This window comes from Ammospiza nelsoni, chromosome 6 (assembly GCF_027579445.1).
Source record: "Ammospiza nelsoni isolate bAmmNel1 chromosome 6, bAmmNel1.pri, whole genome shotgun sequence".
NCBI classification, from domain to species: domain Eukaryota; kingdom Metazoa; phylum Chordata; class Aves; order Passeriformes; family Passerellidae; genus Ammospiza; species Ammospiza nelsoni.
Window position 1 is genome coordinate 11,350,918 of NC_080638.1, and position 22,389 is coordinate 11,373,306.

The window sequence follows — 22,389 nt, forward strand, 5'->3', positions numbered from 1 at the left end:
AGCGATGGAATGTGATTCTACAAATCAAATGATGATTTTATGAATCCATAAGATTATGGGATATGTTTCCATGGATTCCAGGATTCTAAATGACAGAATCATGCATTCTAGGATTCAATATCCTGAGTTGGAAAAGGCCTCTAAGGATCATCCAATCCAATTCTGACTTTAGTGCTGGGTTTAATCTTTATTTAAGTAAAATATTACAGACCAACATCTAACAGGGTTTAGGCTGGGCTGGCGCTCAGCTTCCCAGGAAAAATCCATTTTCCCTTAATTTCCTTTCCTTCCCACGCAGCTTGTGCCCGAAACGGGGGGCTGAGAGCAGGAACAAGGGGGAGCAAGGAATAACAATTGTCTTAATGTGGAGAGAGAGAGGAGAAAAAAGGGCTCGTTCTCTCCATCCCGAAATAATAGACCCATTACTGTCCCCAATCCTCAATCCCCCTCCTCTCCCGGGAGAAGAATTGGTCACTGCACAGCTGTGGGAGCGGGATAAATATATTTATATATCCCGGAGAATCTGCCCTTCTTAATTGGGATGTGGGGCTGGACAATCCCTCATTGTGCCCTGGCTGGCCCGCAGCAGAAAGGCCCCACAGTTTGGGGCTGGCAGGGCCCCGGCGCTCCGAGAACTCGGAACTTCATGGACATTATTCCCAGCGGGCCCTTATTTATTTGATTGGAGTCATTATGGGGTGGGAGGGGTGAGTGTGTGGGGGGGTTATTGGGGATTGTGGGAACATCTGGGGAGAACAAACCACAGCTGGGCCTTGCCCTGAGGGGGCAGGGGTTGGGCTCTGGGGCTGGTTTGGGGTGGTTTGGGGCTGGATTTGGATGATGTAGGGATGGATTTTCTGGTTAGGGCTGATTTAGGGTGATTTGAGGTTGGATTTCGGTGGTGTGCAGCTGGATTTTGATGATGTAGGGCTGGTTTTGGATGATTTAGGGCTGGATTTGGTGCTTGGGACTGGTTTAGGGAGATTTGGGGATGGTTTTGGGTGATTTCCGGCTAGATTTGGATGATTTGGGGCTGGATTTGGTTGATTTAGGGCTGGATTTGCTGGTTGGGGCTGATTTAGGGTGATTTGAGGTTGGATTTTCATGGTGTGCAGCTGGATTTTGAGGTTGAGGTTGAGGTTTTGAGGTTAGGGCTGGATTTGGTGCTTGGGGCTGTTTTAGGCAGATTTGGGGCTGGATTTGGGTGATTTGGGGCTGGATTTGGTGATTTGAGGTTGGATTTTGGTGGTGTGCAGTTGGATTTTGATGATGTAGGGCTGAATTTGTGCTTGAGGCTGGTTTAGGGTGACTTGGGGCTGGATTTGGGTGATGTGGGGCTGGATTTGGTGTTTAGGGCTGGTTTAGGGTAATTTGGGACTGGTTTAGGGTGTTTTGGAGCTGGATTTGTGTGATTTGAGGGCTAATTTTGGTGGATTTAGGGCTGGATTCTAGTGATTTTGGGTTGGATTTCTGACTGGATTTTGGTGGTTTGCACCTGGATTTTGATGATTTAGGGCTGGATTTGGTGTTTAGGGTGATTTGGGGCTGGATTTTGGTGATTTGAGGTTGGATTTCAATGATTTGGGGCTGTTTTAGGGTGATCTGCAGCTGGATTTTGGTGATTTGCAGTTGGTTTTGAGGTCTGTGGCTGGAATGTGAGGCTGGATTTTGGGGATTTCCTGGTTTTGTAATTTGTGCCTGGATTTCAGTGATTTGTGTCTTTTTTAAAAACAGGGTTCCAGTGATTTGTGGCTGGTTTTGGAATTTCTGGGAGGATTTTGGTGGTTTGTGGTTGAATTTTGTGCCTCAGGGCTGGTTTTATGAGCAGGTTTGTTGATTTGTGGCTGCATTTTTGTAATTTGTGGCAGGTTCAGTGTTTTGTGGCCGGGTTTTCATAGTTTCTGGATAGATTTTGGCCATTTGTGACTGGATTTTTGATGGTTTGTGGCTCTTTTTTGGCACCTTATGACTTTGGGGACAGATTTGGGTGCTTTGGGGACAGATTTTGGTGCTTTGAGGATGTTTTTCAGTGATTTCTGGCCAGATTTTGGTGGCTTGTGGCTTTTTTTTTTTTTTTTTTTTTTTTTTGGTGCCATGTGACTTTGCTTTGTGAGAGAAGATTTTGGTGCTTTGTGCACAAATTTTGGTGCTTTGGGAGTGTTTTTTGTGCTCAGATTTTGGTACATTGTGGCTGGATTTTTTGGTAGTTTCTGGATGGATTTTGGTAGCTTATGATGTTTGGTGGCTTGTGGCCATGTTTTAGTGCTCTATAGCTTTTGTTTTGTAGTTTATGGGCAGGTTTTGGTAGTTTGTGGCTGCAATTTTGGCAGCTTGGGGCTCTTTCTTTTCTTAGTGCTTTGTGGCTGGATTTTGGTGCTTTGTCAATGCTTTTTTCTGGTGATTTGTGGCTGGGTTTTGGCAGCTTTTGACTGATTTTTTGGTGCCTTGTGGCTTTGCATTGTGGAAGATTTTGGTGTTTTGAGAGAGATTTTGGTGCCTTGTGGACAAATTTTGGTGTTTTGTAATGGGGAGTTTTGGGTTTTGGGGGACCTTAATGGCTAGTTTTGGGGGGCTTTGTGAGGGATTTTGGTGCCTTGTGGACAAATTTTACTGCTTTGTGAGAGCTTTTGGTGCCTTGTGGGCAAATTTTAGTGCTTTGTGGCTTTTTTTTTTTTTTTTCTCTTTGCTGGACAGATTTTCGTAGTTTGTGCCTGCTTTTTTGTTTTGTTTTCTGGTGATTTTTGACTCCTTTCCTTGGTGCTTTCTGCGCAGAGTTTTGATGCTTTAGTAGCCATTTATGGGGGGCTTTAGTGGCTGTTTTTGGGGGGTTTAGGGGCTGTTTTTTGGGGACTTCAGTGGCCAGTTTTTTGGGCTTTAGTAGCTGGGTTTTGGGGCCTTACTGGCTGGTTTTGGGGGACCTTAATGGCTAGTTTTGGGGGGCTTTAGTGACTGGTTTTTGTGGGCTTTAGTGGCTGGCTTTTGGGGCTTTGGTAGCCGGTTTTGGGGCTTTAGTGGCCAGTTATTGGGGGCTTTAGTAGCCGTTTTTTGGGGCTGTAGTAGCCAGGTTTGGGGACTTTAGTAGCCGGTTTGGGGGGGCTTTGGTGGCTGGTTTTTGATGGCTTTAGTAGCTAGGTTTGGGGGACTTTAGTGGCTGGTTTTTGGGGCTTCAGTGGCCAGTTTTTGGGGGGCTTTAGTGGCTGGTTTTAGGGGGCTTTAGTAGCCGGGTTTGGAGGCTTTAGTTGCTGGTTTTTGATGGCTGCTTTTGGGGCTTTAGTGGCAAGTGACTTGCGGCTGTTTCTTGGCGGCTCGTGGCCGCTTTTTAGCGCATTCGGAGCAGATTTTTCAGTCCGCAGGTCCCTCCCGGTGCCTGGCGAGCGTTTTTAGGTGACTTTCGGCAACCTCGCGACTCGGCGGCGTCGCCGGAGCCTCTCGGCGGGGGTGCCCCGACCGCGGCGCGGGGCGGAGGAGGAGCAGCGGGCGGGGAAGGGCCGGCACAGGGGGAGAGAGGGAGGGAGGGAGGGAAGCGGGCAAGGAGGGAGGAGCGGCCGCGGCAGCCCGAGGAGTCCGGGGCAGCGCTCGGCGGACGCCGATGGGCATCGGGCGGCCGCGCTGGGCAGCGGGAGCCCGGCGCTGAGAGCGGGGCCCGGACGGGGCTCGGGGGTCGCGGCGGGGCCGCCCGGGCCGGGGCGATGCCCCCCTGCAGCCGCAGGGACTGAGCCGGGGCCGGCCCGTGCATGGCCCAGCCATGGAGGTGGTGGACGAGACGGAGGCTCTGCAGCGCTTCTTTGAAGGTAACGGGGGCAGCGCCGTCCCACAGCGCCGGCCCGAGATCAGCCTTGGAATGGGCTGGGAGGGAAGGGAGCCTCAGGCTCATCCAGTGCCACCCCCTGCCCTGGGCACGGACACCTCCCTTAGCCCAGGGTGCTCCCAGCCTCGGCCAGCCTGGCCTTGGGCACTACCAGGGATGGGGCAGCCACGGCTTCCCTGGGAAACCCGTCCCGGGGCCCCGGCACCCTCACAGGGAGGAATTCCTTCCCAACATCCCGTCTAACCCTGTTCTCTGGCAGTGGGAAGCCATTCCCCCTTGTCCTGTCACTCCAGGTCCTCTGTCAAAGTCCCTCTGCAGCTCTCCTGAAGTCCCTTTAGGCACTGGAAGGTGTTCCAAGGTCTCCCTGGAGCTTTCCCTTCCCCAGGCTAAACAATCCCAGCTCTCCCAGCCTGGCTCCACACCATCCTAGCCAACTCTGGAATGGCACAGATCCCTATCCAGGGGCAGCTGTGCATCCTCCAGTGCACACTGTGGGTGCCAAGCTGGATTTCCTGGGAATTGTGTTGTGCCATGCCTTAGATTCCCACTGCCAGCCCAGCAAGGACCTTGGAATGTCCCTCACCATCCTTGGAGCAGGCTCGTGGCAGTGGCTCTGGCCTATGGATCCCAGACCTTTTCCGGATCCTTGTGGCCACCGCATGGCTGTGGATCACTCTCGTTCCCACCAGGGTGGAAAGGTGGCTGGGAAGAGAACTTGGCCTCTGTTGGATGAAATGTGGTTGCTCATGGCTGAACTGGGATGTGTTGGGACCCTGATCCCATTGTTGTTCCTGCCTCGGCTCCGTGTTCCCTTCCCTGCTCTGGCCTTGTTGGCACGCTCCGCTCTTCCTTGTGGACTGGCTGGTTCCTTCTCTTTCCCCCTCGTAGCTTTGTTTCCCTCCCTTGTTTTCCAGTGGGTCGCTTGCCAGGCCCAGGTTTGGCTGCCACAGGCTGTGTCCTTTGGGATGAGCCCCTGGCACATGAAGGGAATAATGTGTCCATCCTGGCGAGGCTCCATTGCCCCAGCAGGTCCTGGGGTGTATCCCGATCCATGGGTCAGCTCTGGAGCTGGGATCCCCTTTGGAGCAGTGTTGTTCTGCAGTGAGCCCCCAGAGGCATCTGGGGCAGGACAGTGGTGTCCCTGTGGATTCTTAGGTTGGCAGAAGGATTTATCCTGGGAAGTGGGAGCAGAAGATGCTCTTGGGAGTGAGTGGAAGCTCAAGCTGCTTCCTCCTCGCTTCCCCCTCTCCTGGCACCCACGTGACCTCTCAGTAAGGCATCTCTTCTGCAAAGGAAGAAGCACCCCCTGTTAGTTCCAGCCATGATCCCAGATTCCCAGGAGCCCCAGGATTAGCAAGGATGGGAAGCCTCACCACGAGGGCTCTTATCGGCCACTCCCAGCCCACGTTCCCTGCAGCCTTCTGGGGCTTCCTTTGGTTTTAGGATTTCACTTGGGCCAAACTCCTAAATCCTCCTCTCCCGCTTCCCATCCTGGGGCTGCTGAGCAGCTCCCGGGAATCCTGCAGAGCTCTGGCTCAGCATCCCAATGTTATTTATGGACCAGCTCTCTGTCTCTTCAGCTGGAGACATGGAATTTCCCCCTTTCCCCAGAGCATCTTTATTACAACACAGAGATTTCTTTCTTTTACTGTTTTCTTGTTCTTTCTGGATGCTGGGGGCGATCCTGCTCAAGCAAGATGACTCCAAGAGATCCCTGATAACCTCAGCCATCCTGGGATTCTTCCTCTCTATTTTCCTCCTTTCTTTTTTCTTCCTTTTCTCCCCCTTTTTCCTCCTACTTTCTCCCCTTTTCCTCCTCCTTCCCTTTTTTAATCTCCTTCTCCTTCTTTCTTTTTCTCTTGAATCAAAACCATCCTGTCCCTGTAAGAATCCAGGATCAAGGGAACTGTGCCTGAAGGATATTTCTTACCCTCAGCTATAAAATCCTTCTTAAAACCTTTCTGAGCCAAATATTACATGGAGCACAACTTTGTTTGGGCAGCTCGATCCCTTTCCCGCTGTTATTCCAGAGCATCTGTTCCGACATGGAGCTGGAGGGGGAGAAGGAATTGCTGCTCAGTTTTTGCCTCTTGTGCCAGGTTTAATTGTTGTGCTCTGAGGAATTCTGAGGCCAGAGTGATCCTCTAGTTTTTTGGGAGTGAAGGTCAGGGCCTTAAATCATGGCATGGAGTTGGATTTACTCTGGAATCTGGCCCTCCTCAGGAATTAATGGTTTTTGGATGTGGTAAACAATAGATCTGTTAGAATTTAATAATTTACAGGAATAAATTAATTATCCCATCACTCCTTTAAAATTTATCACTGAATTCCCATCATCAGGAAATCATTTTCCAACCCATTTTTTGCTTGAAGTGAAATATTTTCTTCTTCTTATGGGTCATCTCACCCCTGAGGAGATTTCTTCCTGCAGGCTGAGAAACCTGGAATAACTTGGGAATTCTCATTCCTTTGCTTGACTCTGATTTTCCCAGGATCTGAGCCTGCTGTAAGCAATCCCAGAAAATTCAGGCAGAATCCCTGAGCCCTTGTTATTTCCCAGTGTCAGACAAGGATTAACCGGGCTCCTCATGGAGATGTTTGGGAGTGGGGGCTGTGCTGGTGGAGCTGGGGAAGAACTGGTGCCTGTGGTCATTCCAAATCCTGGAATTTAGCTGGTCCCATCTGCAGAGCCAGGCTTGTTTTGGAAAGCAAATATTCCCAAAATCTCAGGTTTGGATGATGCCTCTGGTTTTCTCGGCTGTGAGAGATGGACCTGGATTTTCCTAAGTTTTCCTTGGTGTTTGCTTGGGCAGGATTCCCTTATTTCCTGGGTGTCCTTTGTTTTCTTGGGTATCCTTTGTTTTCCTGGATATCCTTGTTTTCCTGGATATCCTTATTTTCTTGTGTACTTTTGTTTCCTAGGCATCCTTGTTTTCCTGGATATATTTATTTCCATGGATGTCTTTGTTTTCCTGGGTATCCTTGTGTCCCTAGATATCCTTGTTTTCCTGGATATATTTACTTCCATGGATATCCATGTTTCCCTAGGTATCCTTGTTTTCCCAGATATCCTTATTTCCCTGAAATGTGGCTGTCTGCTGTTTGAGGGTGAGATCTGAGGCGTGCGAGGATGGAGAAGCAGAAAAGTGATGGAAAGGATCCCAGGCTTTGCTCTGGTATTTGGGATGGACTAGGGAAAAGTTCCTGAGGGAAAGGATGCATTGGGAATAACTTCAGGCTTTCCTGGGATGAAGGTGCTGGGAATGCAGTCCTGACTTTCCATATTGGGTGTCCTCAAGGTGGGCTTCTTCTGTGTTGGGAAGATTGTTGTTGTCCTCAGGCACATGGTGGAATTTTTGAGGTTGTCCTATGCAGGGCCGGGAGTTGGACTTGGATGATCCTCATGGATCATCTCTTCCCACTCAGGAATCTTCCCAAACTCCGTGGTCTGTGTTAGCACAGCTGATCCATGTGTTTGGAGGTGCCCAGGACCATCCTGCAGGCAAAAATCCTGGAGCAGCAAGCGTGGGATGCTGGGGGGTTCTGGCAGGGGAGGGAAAGGAGATTTCCATGGGTTTGGGAGTGTTCCTGGAGCGTTTGTGTTTGGATTCAAAGGAGAAGGAGGGAGTTGACAGCGTCTGACCCTTGGCTGGCATCCTGCTCCCAACCTTTCCATTGCTCCCGCCCGCCCCTGCCTCAGGGAAACGCTTACGACACGGCTCAGCTATTTGGGATCCCTCTCCCGGCTAATTTATGAGATAAGGGCTCAGGGAAGAATGTACAGCGGGAAGGATGTTCGGAGCAGCGGGGCCGGCGGGGGCTGGGAAGCGGCAATTCGGGAAAGGAACAGAGAAAGGAGAGCAAGCACTGGAGGTTGAGCAGGTTTGGGGTCAAGGTAGAGCTGGGAAAGACAAGAGCTGGTTCTGCAGAAGGGGAAGGTTTCCATGAAGGTTATCCAGCAGCTCCATGGGTATTCATGGAGCACAAGTGGCTGGAACAGTGGGAATGTTGTCTGTGGAGCAGCCGTGTGTCCGTGCAGGGGTTGCTGGGCTGTGTGTGCACAGGAATCTCTGAGCTCAGAGTGACCAGGAGTGGATGGTTTTGCCTGTGGGAATGTTTGGATATGTGTGATCATGGAATTCTGTAATGGTTTGGGTGGGAAGGAACCTTAAGGATCATCCAGTCCCACATGGGCAGGGACACCTTCCACTATTCCAGGTTGCTCCAAGTCCCGGCCAGCCTGGTCTTGTACATTCCAAGGGTAGGGCAGCCACAGCTTCCCTGGGAAATCCATTCCAGGGCCTCACCATCCTCCCAGGGGAGAATTTCTTCCCAATATCCCATCTAAACCCTCCCTCTGTCATTCACAACTTCTCTGGACAACCTGTTCCCATGTTTCTGGTGTTGGTGACACTCCTGGTGATTTTGATTGTGGAGCACTTGGTGCCTGTGAGGAGGAAGCGTCACCCTGCAGAAAACGGTCTGGAACATTTCCCTGTTTTCCTTGGATAAAGGAATATAAAATACTGGAGCTGAGGCAGTGAAGTGATCCCAGGACAGCTGGGATTGCCCCTTGTCCGCCCATGTTGGGCCATAAGGGGGATTTGGTGGTGGTGGGAATGAGTGGAGAAGGAATTTGCTGATCAGACTCCTGCTGGTGTAAACCAACACATCCATGAGAATCCAGGGACTGCTTCCAAGTCTTCCTGTTGCTTTGGGATGCTTTGAGGCTGAAAACTGGGAGCAGAAAGGGCAGGAGGACAGTGGAACCGGGGGATCTGTCCTGGTGTCCTGTGTTTTGGTTTCCTGGGCTTGACATAGAAATGCAACTACACGGATCAGAACATCCCTTTTCATGGAATGCCTTAAAAAAACGTCTCTTTTGGGGCTTCCTGCTTGTCACCCTCTGCCTGCCCCCAAATCCATCCCCGAGGCTTGATGCTGGAGAGAGCTTTTCCCACACGGAGCTGCTGTGGCAGGGGGAGAACACCTTGGAAAAGCCCAGCGTGATCCCAGCCCGGGGGGAGCTCCTGGCTGCGGGAGGAGCGCTGGGGGATGAGGTGACAGTCACTGCGGGGCCTGGCTGGCGCTGGGGAAGGTAAGAGGCTTTGCCCGGAGTTCTTTGGGAGCCGGGAGCCAGCCCGTGCCGGAGTGGGCGCGGGGCAGCTGGTACAGCACTAACACATGACCGTCCCTGCGGGTAATCCCCTGGCCGTCCCAAATCCCAGCGCGGAGCAGCGGCCGCCCGGCTGCCTCCCCGGCCCTCCCACTCTTCCCGGAGGGAATAGAAAAACCAGCAGGCAGCAGCAGCCCCAGGAGCTGGAGGAGCTGAGCTCAGGGAATAATGACACAGGGAGAGAGCAGGGATACGGCGGGAGCTTGACGTCGGCTCTCAGCATGCTCAGGATGCGCTGGATCCGAGCAGGTAACGGCACGGACCCCCCAGCCCTTCCGTGGTTTGCCTTGCTCTCCCCTCTGCCTCTCCATCTCTCTTCCCAGTGGGATTGTTCCCTGGTTCTCCTCTCTCTCCCCTCTGTTTGAAGCTTCCCTGCCTGCCCTGCTTGGTCAGCCCTCAACAGGAGCAGGTTGGCATGAGGATGCTGCTCATCCCAGGGCCTGAGCAGAGCAGGGAAGAGACAAAAACATTCCCTTGAGCTCATCACCAACTCAGCTGGCATTCCTGGACACTGGGGGACAGCTGCCACTTCCATCCCAATAGGAGATTCCTGGAGTCTCTTCAGCCAAAGGACTCGTCCTCGTCCACTCCTCAGGGAAGGCTGGTGCCAAACGCCGCCACTGCTGGCATGGTATTGTGATGGTTTTGCTGGTGCTTCTCCCTCCCATTTCCCCAAACCTCCTTTTTCCTGGCCTCCAAAACTCCTTAATCCTGGGAAATGGGTAAGAGACATCCAGATGGAGTAAGGCCAGAGAGCTGTTCATGAGAGGGTGGATCTGTAAAGCCTGATAAAGGGCAGGCTGGCGTTTGGAAAGGTGATGTCAGCACGAGGCTCCATGAGGAGGAACTTTGCCCGTGTCCTGGGTAATGCCCCTTCCATAGGCTGGTGCCCTGGGAGCAATGCCCGGGCACAGACAGGGAGAAGCTTCAGGAAGAGGTGGCACTTGGGGCAGGTTGGAAGGAGTCATGCTGGAGGTGTGACCAGCATGGAAACGGTGACACAGAGATCTGGCTGAGCCCCTGCGTGGGATGGGGCGTGGAAGGGCTGCTGCGTGCAGGGAGATGGGAAAGGAATCCTGGTCAAGGAGGAGCTGTGGGATGACAGACGGACAGGTTTCCCTCTGCTTCCTCACCCTTATCAGGGAGAGCCCTTCCAGGACAGTCAGGAGTCATCCCAGAGTCAAAGTCATCCCAGCTGCCAGAAAGAGGGAATTAAATGGCTCCTGGGCATGGTTATTTCAAGGAAGAGAGATGGGATCCTGCTCTGCTTTCCCTCTTCTGGATAAGGGCCTTGTGGATTCCTCCTGGTGGGAATGGCTGGAGTGATCTGGTGGTGAGGGTGGTGGAACAGGTTGTCCAGGGAAGCTGTGGCTGCCCCATCCCTGGAAGTGTCCAGGGCCAGGTTGGATGGGGCTTGGAGCAGCCTGAGGTACTGGAAGGTGTCCCTGCCCATGGCAGAGAGTGGATGATCCTTACAGTTGCTTCCAACTCAAGCCATGCCAGGACTCTATGATCTGGAGCTGGGAGCTGTGCTGGGAAGGTGCAGGTGAACCCGTGGGCACTTCCCAGCCCATGCCTTGGATCCCTCTGGTGTATCCCAGCCTGAGGATGGCGTTGCTCTGGCACAGCTTTGCCGCCCTTGCCGGGGAACCCTCCTGCCTCTTCCCAGTGCTGTTGCTGACTGGACTTTGCACTCTCCGATAAGAATCCCGGGACACTGAATGTGCCTGAGGAATGATTAACCAGCGTGTGCCGTGCCAGAGGACAAGGGAGCAGCTGTGGCTGGAGACACAAACAGGAACAGTCTCGTGGCTTTTGGGGCCAAGCCGGTGCGTTCTGAGTGCCCGTCCCGTGCTCCGGCGTCATTCAGGAGGAACAGCCATCAACATGGGGCATTTCAGAGGGATACCAGGACTAGGGATGGACAGACAGTGGCAGAGAGCCAGGGAGGTGTCCTGCTGCTGTGGAGGGTACATGGGAACTCTGAGAAGTGGAGGGTGGATTGATCCCTGGAAGTGCCCAAGGCCAGGTTGGACAGGGCTTGGAGCAGCCTGGGCTAGTGCAAGGTGTCCCTGCCCATGGCAGGGAATGGAACTTGAGTGAGTTTTAAGGTCCCATCCAACCCAAACTACTCCAGGATTCTATGATTGGATACCACACTTGGCTATCCAGTGGCTCTCACTTTTATTTTCATGGATATATCCTTTTATTCCAACTGACTGCCATGCTTGGCATGCCCTTGCTTATCCAACAGACCGTTCCTTCTCCCCGTTCTTCCTGCACAGCGGGGCGTGTAATCATGGAATGCTTTGGGTTGGAAGGGGCATTAAAGATCATCCAGTTCCACCCCCATCCATGGCATTTTCTCCCTGATTTGGTGGATGATGTGGCCAGCCCAGGATCCCACACTCCAGGCTGGCTTCCAGTGGCACCTGGGGTGTGTTCAAGGCACATTTGAAGGAAAAGCCTCCTTCCCTTCCCGAGGGAAAATGTAACATGACACTCAGGGTCCACCACTTATCTCACTGAACTTTGGCTGCTTTTAGAGCTTTCCCTCTACTCCAAACACAGAGAGGGAAAGGTGGGAAGAGTGGCCAGGCTTGGCTGCAAATGGAGTGGACGGAATTCTTGGGGAATTCCCTGTCCACAAATGTTCCCAAGTGTGAACACTTGTATATTTCCCTGGGTTTTGTGGTGGTGGTGAGGAGAACTGGCTGGAAAAGCCAAGGATAGAGTTTTAAGCAGCCTCAGAGTGCTTGGATCCAGCCTGGGTGTAAAAGCCAGGCATTAAAGGGATTTTTGCTGGGGTTGATTTGATTTTCCCTGGGTTTTTTTTCCATGGAGTCTTCGGTATCACCCAAACTTTGCTATGGAGTGGCAATTGTTCTGGTTTTCCTACCCAAGTAGTTTAGGGAAGGAGACAGTGCAGAGATTGTGGGGTGCGCATGGAACAGGATTTTTGGAAGACTCAGGTGTGATATCCAAAGAACTGGATGTTTCATTCATTGATTTATAGAATCCTGGAATAGTTTCATTTGGAAGGGACCTTAAATCCCATCTTGTTTCATGGGCAGGGACACTTTCCACTATCCCAGGTTGCTCCAAGCCCAGTCCAACCTGGCCTTGAACACTTCCAGAGGTTGGGGCATCCGCATAATTTATGACTTTTAATCCTGAATGCCAATTGCTCAAAATCCACATAGACAGGAAAGCAAACATCTTATCAGCCTGCTGGATCTTGGCTTATCTCCTGTGTTATGACTAGCCAGGGTTTATGGACATTGATTCGTGGAAGCATTAAAAAGGATGCTTTGACTTTATTGGGAATGAAACACCTGCTTAAGTAAAGGAAAAGTTGGAAATTGGAGTTTTATAAGGGCCATCAAACCTTTTTACAGTTGGCTGCTTGCTGATAACACGGTCAGTGCCCCTCTCCTGAACAGACATGGGGTTTTCCCAGATGAGATCCCATCTATCCCAAAATCCCAGGAGTTCTGGGCAGGGGGAAATCCTACCTGTCCACGTCCCCTCTGTTCTGTCTTGTTTTAATTCAGGTTTTGGGAAGGGGTATTGGAATGGAGAGGTTGATCTGTAGGGAAGGACAAGCCTGGATTGGACAGGGCTTGGAGTAACCTGGATGAGTGGGAAGCGTCGCTGTCCATGGAAAAGGTGGCACTGTATGATCCTTAAGGTCCCTTCCAACCCAACACATGCTGGGTGATAAATATTCCAAAATTCACCTCATGGTGTTGAGGAGCCAGAGGGATACAGGGAACAGCCCTGTGAGGGCCTGCAGACTGGGAACAGCTTTCGCAGCCTGGGATGAGGAGTTTGGGTGCTGGAAGTTGTGCTGGTGTTCTCGGAAAGAGGAGCTGGACAAACTCAACCCAGTCCAGCAGGATGGGCTGTGGAATGTCAAGGTAGGGACCTTTCCTACCTCCTGGTTTTTAAGCACACGTAGTGTGGCTCTGGACATCCAGTGGGCAGCTGTGGATGAAACAGGTCAGGAATGATCACTGAGAGGGATTTTTACAGGATTTCCAACCCGTAAACGGTCAGGCTTAAGTTGGAAAACCCTGCAGGATCACGGAGTCGAACCATTCCCCATTCTCATGTTGCGAAGGTGTTTTTCCCTCAGTGCCAGTTGTGTTGCAGCCGGGATTATCTCTGGAGGTTTTTCCCCACTGCCACAAAGAGTGTATCCATGAGATTGAGGTCACCATCCCTGTTTTGCCAGGAGAAAAGGGCTTTGCCACCTCTTCCTTTCTTGTATCCATATAATCCCTTGCAGAGGCGACTGAACAGAAACAAGAGGCCTGGAGTCTTGGGAGTTTCTTTCACCCCATGTGAGCAGAGATCATGGAATCATGGAGTCATTTAGGTTGGAAAAGCCTCCTGGGATCATCCAGTCCAACCATTCCCCTGGTGGTGCACTACCAAGGCCACCACTATCCTGTGTCCCCAAGTGCCACATCCACACAGATTTTAAATCCCTCCAGGGATGGGAACTCCACCACTGGAGCCTGTTCTGATGCTTTGCAACCCTTTCCACGAGGGAATTTTCCCTAATATCCAACCTAAACCTCCCCTGGTGCCATTTGAAGCCATTTCCTTTTGTCCTGTCCCACGTTCCTTGGGAGCAGAGCCTGACCCTCACCTGGCTCCCTGTCAGGGAGTTGTGGAGACCAAGAAGGTCCCTCTGGAATGTTTTTGACCCCGGTCCCTTCCTGGGGGTCTCTGCTAAGAAAATCCTTGTGCCCGGTATTTAATTTGGACACGACTCATTCCCACCCATTCCCAAGCGACCTCCTGGTCCTCTTCTCCCCATGGCACATCCTCAGGTATCATGCCAGGAGCCTTCCCTCTGGATTTGGGGCTTTCCAGCCAGCCCAGCGCTTTGAAGTGATCCTGGGAACACCCAGGGTGCTCACGGGATGGATGGGATCCAAGCAGCACGTTTGGTATCTCGGCTGTATTGTCTGGGAAGTGTTTGCTAAATCCCTGGAGTAGGAAATATGTTCCAGGATGGCTCAGAGTTGGTCAGAAAAGGCAAACAAGGGTTTTTTAAAAAAAAAAAAAAGAAACCTTGGTTCCCTGTGAAAAGTGGGTGTGGGAATAGCCAGCATGGTAGTAATCCCTAGGGAATTTTGGGGTTTCAGTAGTGAGTTCAATTGTGTAGAATCCTGGAATGGTTTGGTTTGGAAGGGACCTTAAAGACCACCCAATTCCACCCCCTGCCATGGGACCATGGAGACAGAAATGACAGCCCTGGACCTGTCTCACTTCTATTGGTCATGCTAGATCCTGGGAAAAAGGGGGGATCCTCCTTGGGAGCTTTGTGCCATGTGGCTGGGGAAGGGTTTTGATAGCCCTTGTGATGATTTTCTTGGGAGACAATTCCAGAGCAAACGTCCCAGCTGTGTCAGCAGCAGGAAAACCCTGGTGACCCAACGCTCCTCCTTGTGAAAGATCCGTGGTGGTTGCACAAATCTTGGGGTGGCCCTTCCCAAGCCCTGGAAAACGTCCCATCTAGATAAATGGGTCTGCTTTTTCCTCCCAGCCTCCTCTGGAGATTGTCCAGCCTGGACAGACCTTGGTGCCTCCCAGCTGGAAGGGAGGGAATGATGTGTTCGATCTGGACATGGTGTTCCCGGCGATGCTTGGCTGCCTCTGCTCCTGTATCCTGGTGCTGTTCTGTTCTTAATCTCCCTCCCTGAGGATTGTTTTGTGCTGCAGGGGTTTCCAGGAGAGGCAGCACCTCTCCAAATCCTGAGTTATCCCGAGTTCCCTCTGTGTGTGGTGTGGATGTCTTAGAGTTGGGCTGATTGTGGCTCATCCTGGCTCTCCAGATTCCCTGAGAGCCTTTCCAGAGCCACAGTGTTGCCCTGCAGCGAGGTCAGTGTCCAGGGACTGCATCCCTGGGTTCTTTGCTTGGAACTAGGAGAGCAGCAGGATCACAGCTCAGGATCTGCCATCAACTTTGTCAACTCCTTGTGGTTCCTTGAGTGTTCCCTCTCCTGGTCATTGCCAACATGGGAAAGCTCTGGGCAGGTGGATCAAGTCTCTTCTTGGTACTGGTATGTAGCTGCTAATTATATTACTAATTTTTTATCCATTCTGGCAATAATTCTCTCTGAGGGAATGGTTTGGGATATGGATATGAACCTTCACCACCATAGCAGTGTCTAGGAGCTCATCCACATCATGTTATCCTATGGAAGATGTCCCTCCTGTCCCCCAAAGCTGCAGTCTGGATAAAACAAGGTCAGGTGAGGCACCTCAGCAGCAGGATCCTCAGGAGCTTTTCCCCATCCCTGTTGTCCCCAGGGATGAGGCCCCAGCCTCGCGCAGCCAGATGAAGTGGCCTCCTGCGGTCCTGTTGTCCCTGCTCCAACACCCTCATCCCGGGAAGGGAGATAAAGGCGTTGTCTCCAAACAAACAGGGCAATGTGCCCCCCTGGGCAGGCACCTTGGAGCCTCCCAAATGGAGCCGCTGTTCCTGCCCTCGGAGAGCATGAATGGACAAGCGCGGCATTGACGGCCGCGGGGACAGGGACAAACGCGCCTCTGTGTCCCTCCTCACACCTTCCCCTCCTCCTCCTCGGCCCCCGTTCTCCCAGGACAATGGCTCCATCCATGCCAAGGTTCACAGCTGGCAAGGGCGGGGCAAAGGCCAGGACAAGGGTGGGGAGCTGCCACGAGAAAGGGATGCAGGAGGGAGGACAGCTTTGGTGAGGGGAGATGAGGGGAAATTCCAGGAGGGTTGGAGGAGAGAAGGTGCTCAGAAGGAGGGCTCAGGGAAGTTTGGGAGGGAGGATCGTCCTTTCTGCCTCCTCTTCCTGCAGTTTCCCAAGGAACGTGCCCATGGCCTGCCATGGCAGAGCAGGATCATTTCCTCTGGCTCCTCACGCTTCCTGTGCCTTGGGATGTCTCTTACCAGCACGTTCTCCTCTTGGGAGTGGGGAATGGAGGGTGTTATCTCCTTATCCCTGAGTCTGGGGTGTTTCCCAGGGCCATGTCCACCTCATACAAAAGTGTTTTTTTTTCAAGTATATTAATCTGTGGATGTAAGCTAAGGAGTTGTGGGGTTATGTAGGAGCAGAGAGAGCTTTCCAGGGAACAGGGAGATGCTGCTGTCTCTGGACACTGGGTATTTAGGGAATCCTGGAATGGTTTGGGTTGGAAAGTACCTGAAAGATCATCCAGTTCCAACCCCTTGCCATGGATTTGCTTGTACTTCCCACCAGGCCAGTTAATTATTCTTGCCTCTGGAGCTGGCTCACTGTTACCCAGCTTGTTGCTCCTGAGTCGTTCCTGTAAATCTCTTTTCTCCCTCAGCCTGAGGATTTGGCTAAATCCCACTGTCCTGTATCCCTATCCCTGATCACTGCTTTCCCTGCACCCTGCTCTGTCTGGCATGGGATAGTTTCTCTAGGAATGCAGAGGGGTTGAATTTGGGATATTGGCTGAGAGCTCACCAAGAGCTCGCAGGAAGGAGGGAGTCAGGTACTGGGAACAATCCTGGCCTCTCCATGCAGAAGGTTTGGTGGGATGTGTTTGTTCCCAGCCTATATCCATTGCTCTGTTGATTAGTTCATTTAAATTCCATGACAACCAAATTCTCACAAACCCCCAAATCCTTATCTCAGTTTGGTGTTTTCCTTGGGATCTTATACCACAGATCCCAGAGCTCATCCTTGGCTGTGTTTTTGGTGTGGAATTAGTTGGAATTTGGACCTCGTGTTTTTTGGTCTGGTATGAGCAGGGATGCAGGAGCTGCCCCTTTGCTTTGGAAGGGCAGGACTGTCCTTGGGAATGGGCTGGCTGGGGAATGTCCCCAGTATGGGACACAGGGGCTTGATGATCCTCAGCATTGCCTGGGACAGTCCCACCTTCTGTGATGGGAAGGGACATGGGCTGGGTTGGGATGTGTAGGGATACATCCCAAAGGTATCCTAATCCAAAGGAAACTGTTCAAGGGTGATGTTCCTGGGGGAAGCCAAGGATGACAGTAATGGGATGAAGAGGGGCTGTGGATCAGAGATAAGACCTGGGATCCCCTGGAAATGCCTTGGACAGCCAGGACTTTGCTCTGGGGTGGTCTTTGGGGAGCTGTGGGAGCACTGGCTCCGTGTCCCGCTCCGGTTACAGGAGCCCCCTTTGGGGGCTGGTTATCATCCCAGTCAGGTAATAAAGAGCATTAATTAAGCAGGAATGCTGGGCTGGGATCCAGGGGGAGCCAGGGGCTCCTCCAGGGTCACCAGAAGGAATGGAAGCAGCCCAGGGTTGGGCACGTGTGGCAATAGGGACGTCATCCTGCTGTTCCTTATGGAAGCAGCTTAGTCCAGGTGTGCGTCCCAAGTCTCTGGGTTTGCTGAGGTGGCAGGCGCGGGAGGGATGCTCTTCCCAGCTGGAGCAGTTCCTCCCCGCGTGGCAGAGCCGTCCAGGACGGGAAGAAGCTCCGAAGCCAAGCGCTGGCTGCGCGGCTGCCCGGGCTTAGGCGGTGTTTGGTTTGTTTGCCACGGCGCGGATTCCTGGTGCTCGGGGCCAGGCCAGCAGCCAATCCTCCCGGGCCGAAGGATAAACACGGCAGGAGGGAGAAGGGGGTGAGGAGCGGCGCGGGGCCCCGGGAATGTGCCGATGCTGCAGCCTGGCCCCAGGATTGCACAACCCAGCCCTGGTGCACGGACACAGGCGTGATGAGCCCGGGGTGTGCCGGGGCTCTGCGCCTCGCCAGGCTCCAGCACTGCTGTGGCATCCCAGGTCATTCCTGCTGGAGCTTCGTGCTCTGTGTCCTGCCCATCTATCCATCTATCCCACCTATCTAGATGCTCCATTAGGAGAGGGACCACATGGAACCAGAAGCTCCTGGGGTTTCCAGATCCTATTCCACCATGCACCATTTTGGGTATTCGTCCCAGGCTGTTCCACGCCTCAGTTTTCCCTGAAAATTCTCTGGTACGTGGTGCCAATGGCACTGGGAAGCTCTGGGCTTGGCACAGCCTCTTCTCCTGCTCTTTCTCCTCCTCCTCCTCCTCCCCAGTGTCCCCCCACCCCTGGCTGATGTTCCCCAGCCCCTGCAGAGTGCTGACCTCGTCGTCATCTCCAGCTTCCCACATCTGGTTCGTGTTAGCGCATCCCGGGATGAAGTTCTCCAGCTCTCTCCCTTCCTCCCACCCCCAGGTGACCCAGGCAGGATTAGGGGTGATTTGAAGACAGGCAACAGAGTAGGAATTGAAGAGGGCGGGGGGGACTGTTATAAATAGAAATTCCATAAACTTCTCAGCCTATCACTCCAGGAAAATTCCGGGTTAAATCCCTCAGACCTGTAAATATGACAGTTCACAGAGGCCAGGCTCTGTTAACTCTTTCCAAGCCCCATGGACCCTGTGCCCATCTCTGGGAGCACCCTAAACTGGGACAAGGAGCTGGGAAGGTGCCACCAGGAGGGATGAACCAGTTGGGGCAGGGAGGAGGTGGCAGGGGGGTGGGAAACACCTCTGTTGGGATGTGGAGCATGTTTGGAGGTTTGGGGAAGGCAGAGAAAACCAGTCCAAACATTGGGATTCCTGACATTCTCTCACGTCCGGGGGCCTCAGCCTGCCCGGCTCCGCTCACGAGGAGGGTGCTGAGGGTTTTAACTTCTTGTTCTTCAGGCATAGCTTGGGTTTTTTTGGGATTGCCATGGCTCTTTTCCCAGAGAAGGGTTGGAAAGTGGAGCGGTGACATGGTGGGAGAGCAGGGTGGCAATGCCAGGGACGGGAGGAGGATGGGATGTAGGGACCTGGCAGGTTTGGGATGGGTGAGCTCAGTGCTTTCCTGGGCTGCTCCATCTTTCTTTGCTGGGATGAGATGTGGGAGCCTGTCCCATGCAGAGCCATGTGGGTGTTGAGCTCCCCTCCTCGGTGGCTTCCCACTAATCCCCACTTGGGAGGGGGGGGGAATGCCTGTCCCCTTGGGATCTCGTGACTATGGAGCAGTATTAGCTTTTAATTAATCACCTAAGCTGGCTTTGGTCAGAGCCCGGCTGCATGGAAGCTCTGGGCGGTGGGACATTCCTTGTCCCTGCCCTGATGTCCCTGGATTTGTGCAAATCCCACTATCCTGGAGCAGAGGAAGGTCCTTGATTTCTGGTGGGCAGCCCCATCTCCCCCCAGCCCTGGCACACCTCTCACGTCACCGGGCTTATCTCACCTCCCCAAGGTGACTTTGAGGAAGCAAAGGAATCCTGGAATGGTTTGAGTTGGAAGGACTGTGAAGCTCATCCAGTACCATCTTGCCATGGGCAGGGACACCTGTCAGTGTCCCAGGTTGCTCCAGGTCCCATCCAGGCTGGCCTGGAGCACTTCCAGGGATGGGGCAGCCACAGCTTCTCTGGGCACCCTGTTCCAGGGCCTCAGCACCCTCAGAAAATCGGGAAGCACAGCATCCTGCAGTCTATAGAGGGCTTCTCATCCTGGAGGGTTCCTGGGCTCCTCTTCCACCACGGAGGAGCTCCTGGAGTTTGGAGGTGTGAGGGAAACCTGCTGGGGTTGGACTTTTCTTGGACAGGCTGAGTCACAAAAATTGGCCAAGTGCTCTTTTTGCTGCTTTGATCGTGGATCCCAGTGCCGAAACTTGGGATGAGGTCAAGTTTCCTCATGGCCTTTGGGGTGGATGTTTGCCACAGGCATGCTGTGATTTATAGCCTGGGGTTTTTTTTTTGCTAAGAGGGAGGGAACGGAGCACAGGGAGGGTTCCCACCCTCCTGGAGTGCTCATCCCTGGCAGGAGGTTTCAGGAATTTTATGGGATGACAGTGAGGGCTTGAAGAGGTGCCTTGGGAGATGTGTTTGTGGTGAAGTGTTGGGGGTGGGCTATGGCAGAGATCCTTAGGGATGAGCAAGGGACACATGGATGGCCATCAGTGAGCTCCCATAACTCCGAGGGTGGAGCTACCACATCCCAGGAACTTCAGGATAGGATGTGGCTGTCATAGTGGAGGGACAGAAGCAAACCCTGTGCTCCCTTGGGATCTGCAACTCCATATGGGATATGATGGAGATCCCAGAGGCTCTGCCTGCTCCGTCCTCTCCTCACCTCAGTGCTCACCTGGAAGCAGCATCATATGTCTGCTCCAGATGTTCACATCCTGCTCCTCTGTTCACGTGCAGCAACACCCTCACCCTGTCCCCAGGTCCTGGGCTCTGCCACGGGGATGTCCCAAAAACAAACGGTCCCCCGGGATTTTCCCCCCCTCCAGCCAAGGTTTGTGAGGCAGAGCTCCCTGTATCCACACACACCCTGTCCACTTGGCAGAATTCCTAGCTGGATTTATTTCTGCCGATTTGCCTGTCTTGGTATGAAAGGGATTTGCAGAGGGAGAGCTGCAATTGGCCGGGGTGGGCTGGAGCCCCCCGGGCCGGCCCTTGCAGATCAGCAAGTGACCTTTCCCGAGAAGCTGGGGGGTCCAGGCGGGCAGGGGCTTCTCCTGGGCTTTCACGTGGGGTCTTTCAGGATGGTCTTTCACTGAGTTCCTTATCAGAGCAGGGGGAGTTGGATCTTCTCTTCCACTTTCTTGGCCATGCCTTTGGCACCACGGTCTGGCTCTGGCCCCGGCGGCCTCCAGACTCCCACTTGGGAGAGACAGATAAAGGAAGGATTTTCTGTCAACAAACCCTGCCCAGCTTCCCTGGAACAGGGCAGGGAGGGCAGGAGGAGCCCTCTGGAGAAAGGACAGGGAAATCCACAGCCTGCCCATGGGGCAGAGGAGAGGGAGGAAGGTCGGGGGTTGATCCAGGTTGTGGTGGAGAATTTCAGTGTTCTGCAAAGGGTCCAAAGGGAATCATACAATGTCCTGAGTTGGAAAGGATCCCAAAGGATCTGGTTCCCACCATGTGTCTGTGTCCCTGCCCTGGCTTGTCCCACATGCCCCATCCCCTGGGATGAGGCTTTACACTGGGATGCAGTGGGTATGGACAGCTGGCAATCCCCAGGGATCTGCTGATCTAGTGAGTCATCCCTGCCCGTGGCAGGGGGGGTGGGATGAGATGATCTTTAAGGTCCCTTCCAGCCCATTCCATTATTCCATGATTCTCAGATCAGTTCCTTGACTGTGTAAGGGTCTGGTGGTGTTTCCAAGGCCCTTTCCTCTCTTTCACCTGGCTCATGCTTCCACTTCCTCTCCCCTCCAGGCCACGACATTAATGGAGCTCTGGAACCATCCAACATCGACACCAGCATCCTGGAAGAGTACATCAGCAAGGAAGACTCTCCAGAGATGTAAGTGCTTCCCTTGCTTTGCAGCAGGAACAGTGTTCCTTGTGATTTTCCCATGGAGAAATCACAGAAGCCTGGAATGGTTTGGGTAGGAAGGAACCTTTGGGTCAGAGGGGACCTTGAAGCCCATCCTGTTCCACCCCTACCATGGACAGGACACCTTCCACTATTCCAGGTTACTCCAAGCCCTGCCCAGCCTGGAACACTTTCAGGGATGGGACCGCCACAGCTTCTCTGGAAACCTGTTGACCAGTTTCCAGCCCTGAAATGTGAGGAATCATTTAGGAATCCCCTCTGCCTCCCCAGAGTCTTCCTGGATTTCTCTTTGCTCCTCTATCATTCTCAGCTCTTTTTCCTGTCTCTTCCTGGCTTCTTACCTTCAGATTTTCCCGGTCTTTTTTTTTTTCCATCCCTTTATCCCCCACAAGGGTACCATAAACATTGTGCCTTAATCAGAGCACTGGGAGCTCAGATTAAATCCCCAGGACTACATGAGTTTGCAGAAGGGAAGGATCTCCCTGTGTACCCCAACTTTGGGAAGGAGGACGGAGCAGACCTGGAGACCAAGGGAATCTGGGAGCAGGGTGGGGATCTTTGGCATGGCTGGTCTGCAAAGCTGGAGCACAGTGAGCACATCCTGCTGGCTACACATTCCTTGAGCTTGATGTCCTGGGCACTTCAGAACTTTTTTGGGTGGATTTTGGACTCTTCCATCAGTCTCACTGTCTCGTTGCCCTGACGTTGTCCCGTTTTCTCCCTCAGCTGCTTCCCTGAGATCCCTGCTCCTGCCAGCTACACGCACCCCCAGCCCTCCAGCTCCAGTGGCATCCCCGCTCCTCCTGGCAGCTCCATCGGCAGCGTGAGCAATCCGTCTCCCAGCGCTGCCCTCCACCTCCCTGCGGCCGGCAGCCAGCTCCCCATCCGCCATGGGCCCCTCCTGGCCTCTCCCTGCGGAGCCGCCTACGGAGCGCACCTCAACTGCAACAACAACAACGGCATGGTGGTGCCCAAGGGCTTCCTGCCTGGCCACTGCCTGAGCAACGTGGTGCCTCCAATCAAGTCAGAGCCCAAGGCCTCCTACGCACCTGGGTGAGTGGGAATGGGGTGGCGGGATAAGGGTGGGCGCTGGGATGGAGGATCCTTCAGGC

The 22,389-nt window shown here is 53.2% G+C and overlaps 1 protein-coding gene across 1 annotated transcript in view; it reads left to right on the plus strand.

Moving 5' to 3' along the window:
- The first annotated feature begins 3,616 nt into the window (after nt 1-3,616).
- Nucleotides 3,617-22,389, plus strand: part of MYRF (myelin regulatory factor) — a 44,286-nt gene continuing 25,513 nt past the window's right edge. Inside the window, exons 1-3 of the mRNA XM_059475197.1 lie at nt 3,617-3,791; nt 21,157-21,244; nt 22,004-22,330. Of these exons, the coding sequence (XP_059331180.1) occupies nt 3,746-3,791; nt 21,157-21,244; nt 22,004-22,330 (461 nt within the window). The 5' untranslated portion in view covers nt 3,617-3,745. The remainder of the gene's footprint in view (nt 3,792-21,156; nt 21,245-22,003; nt 22,331-22,389) is intronic.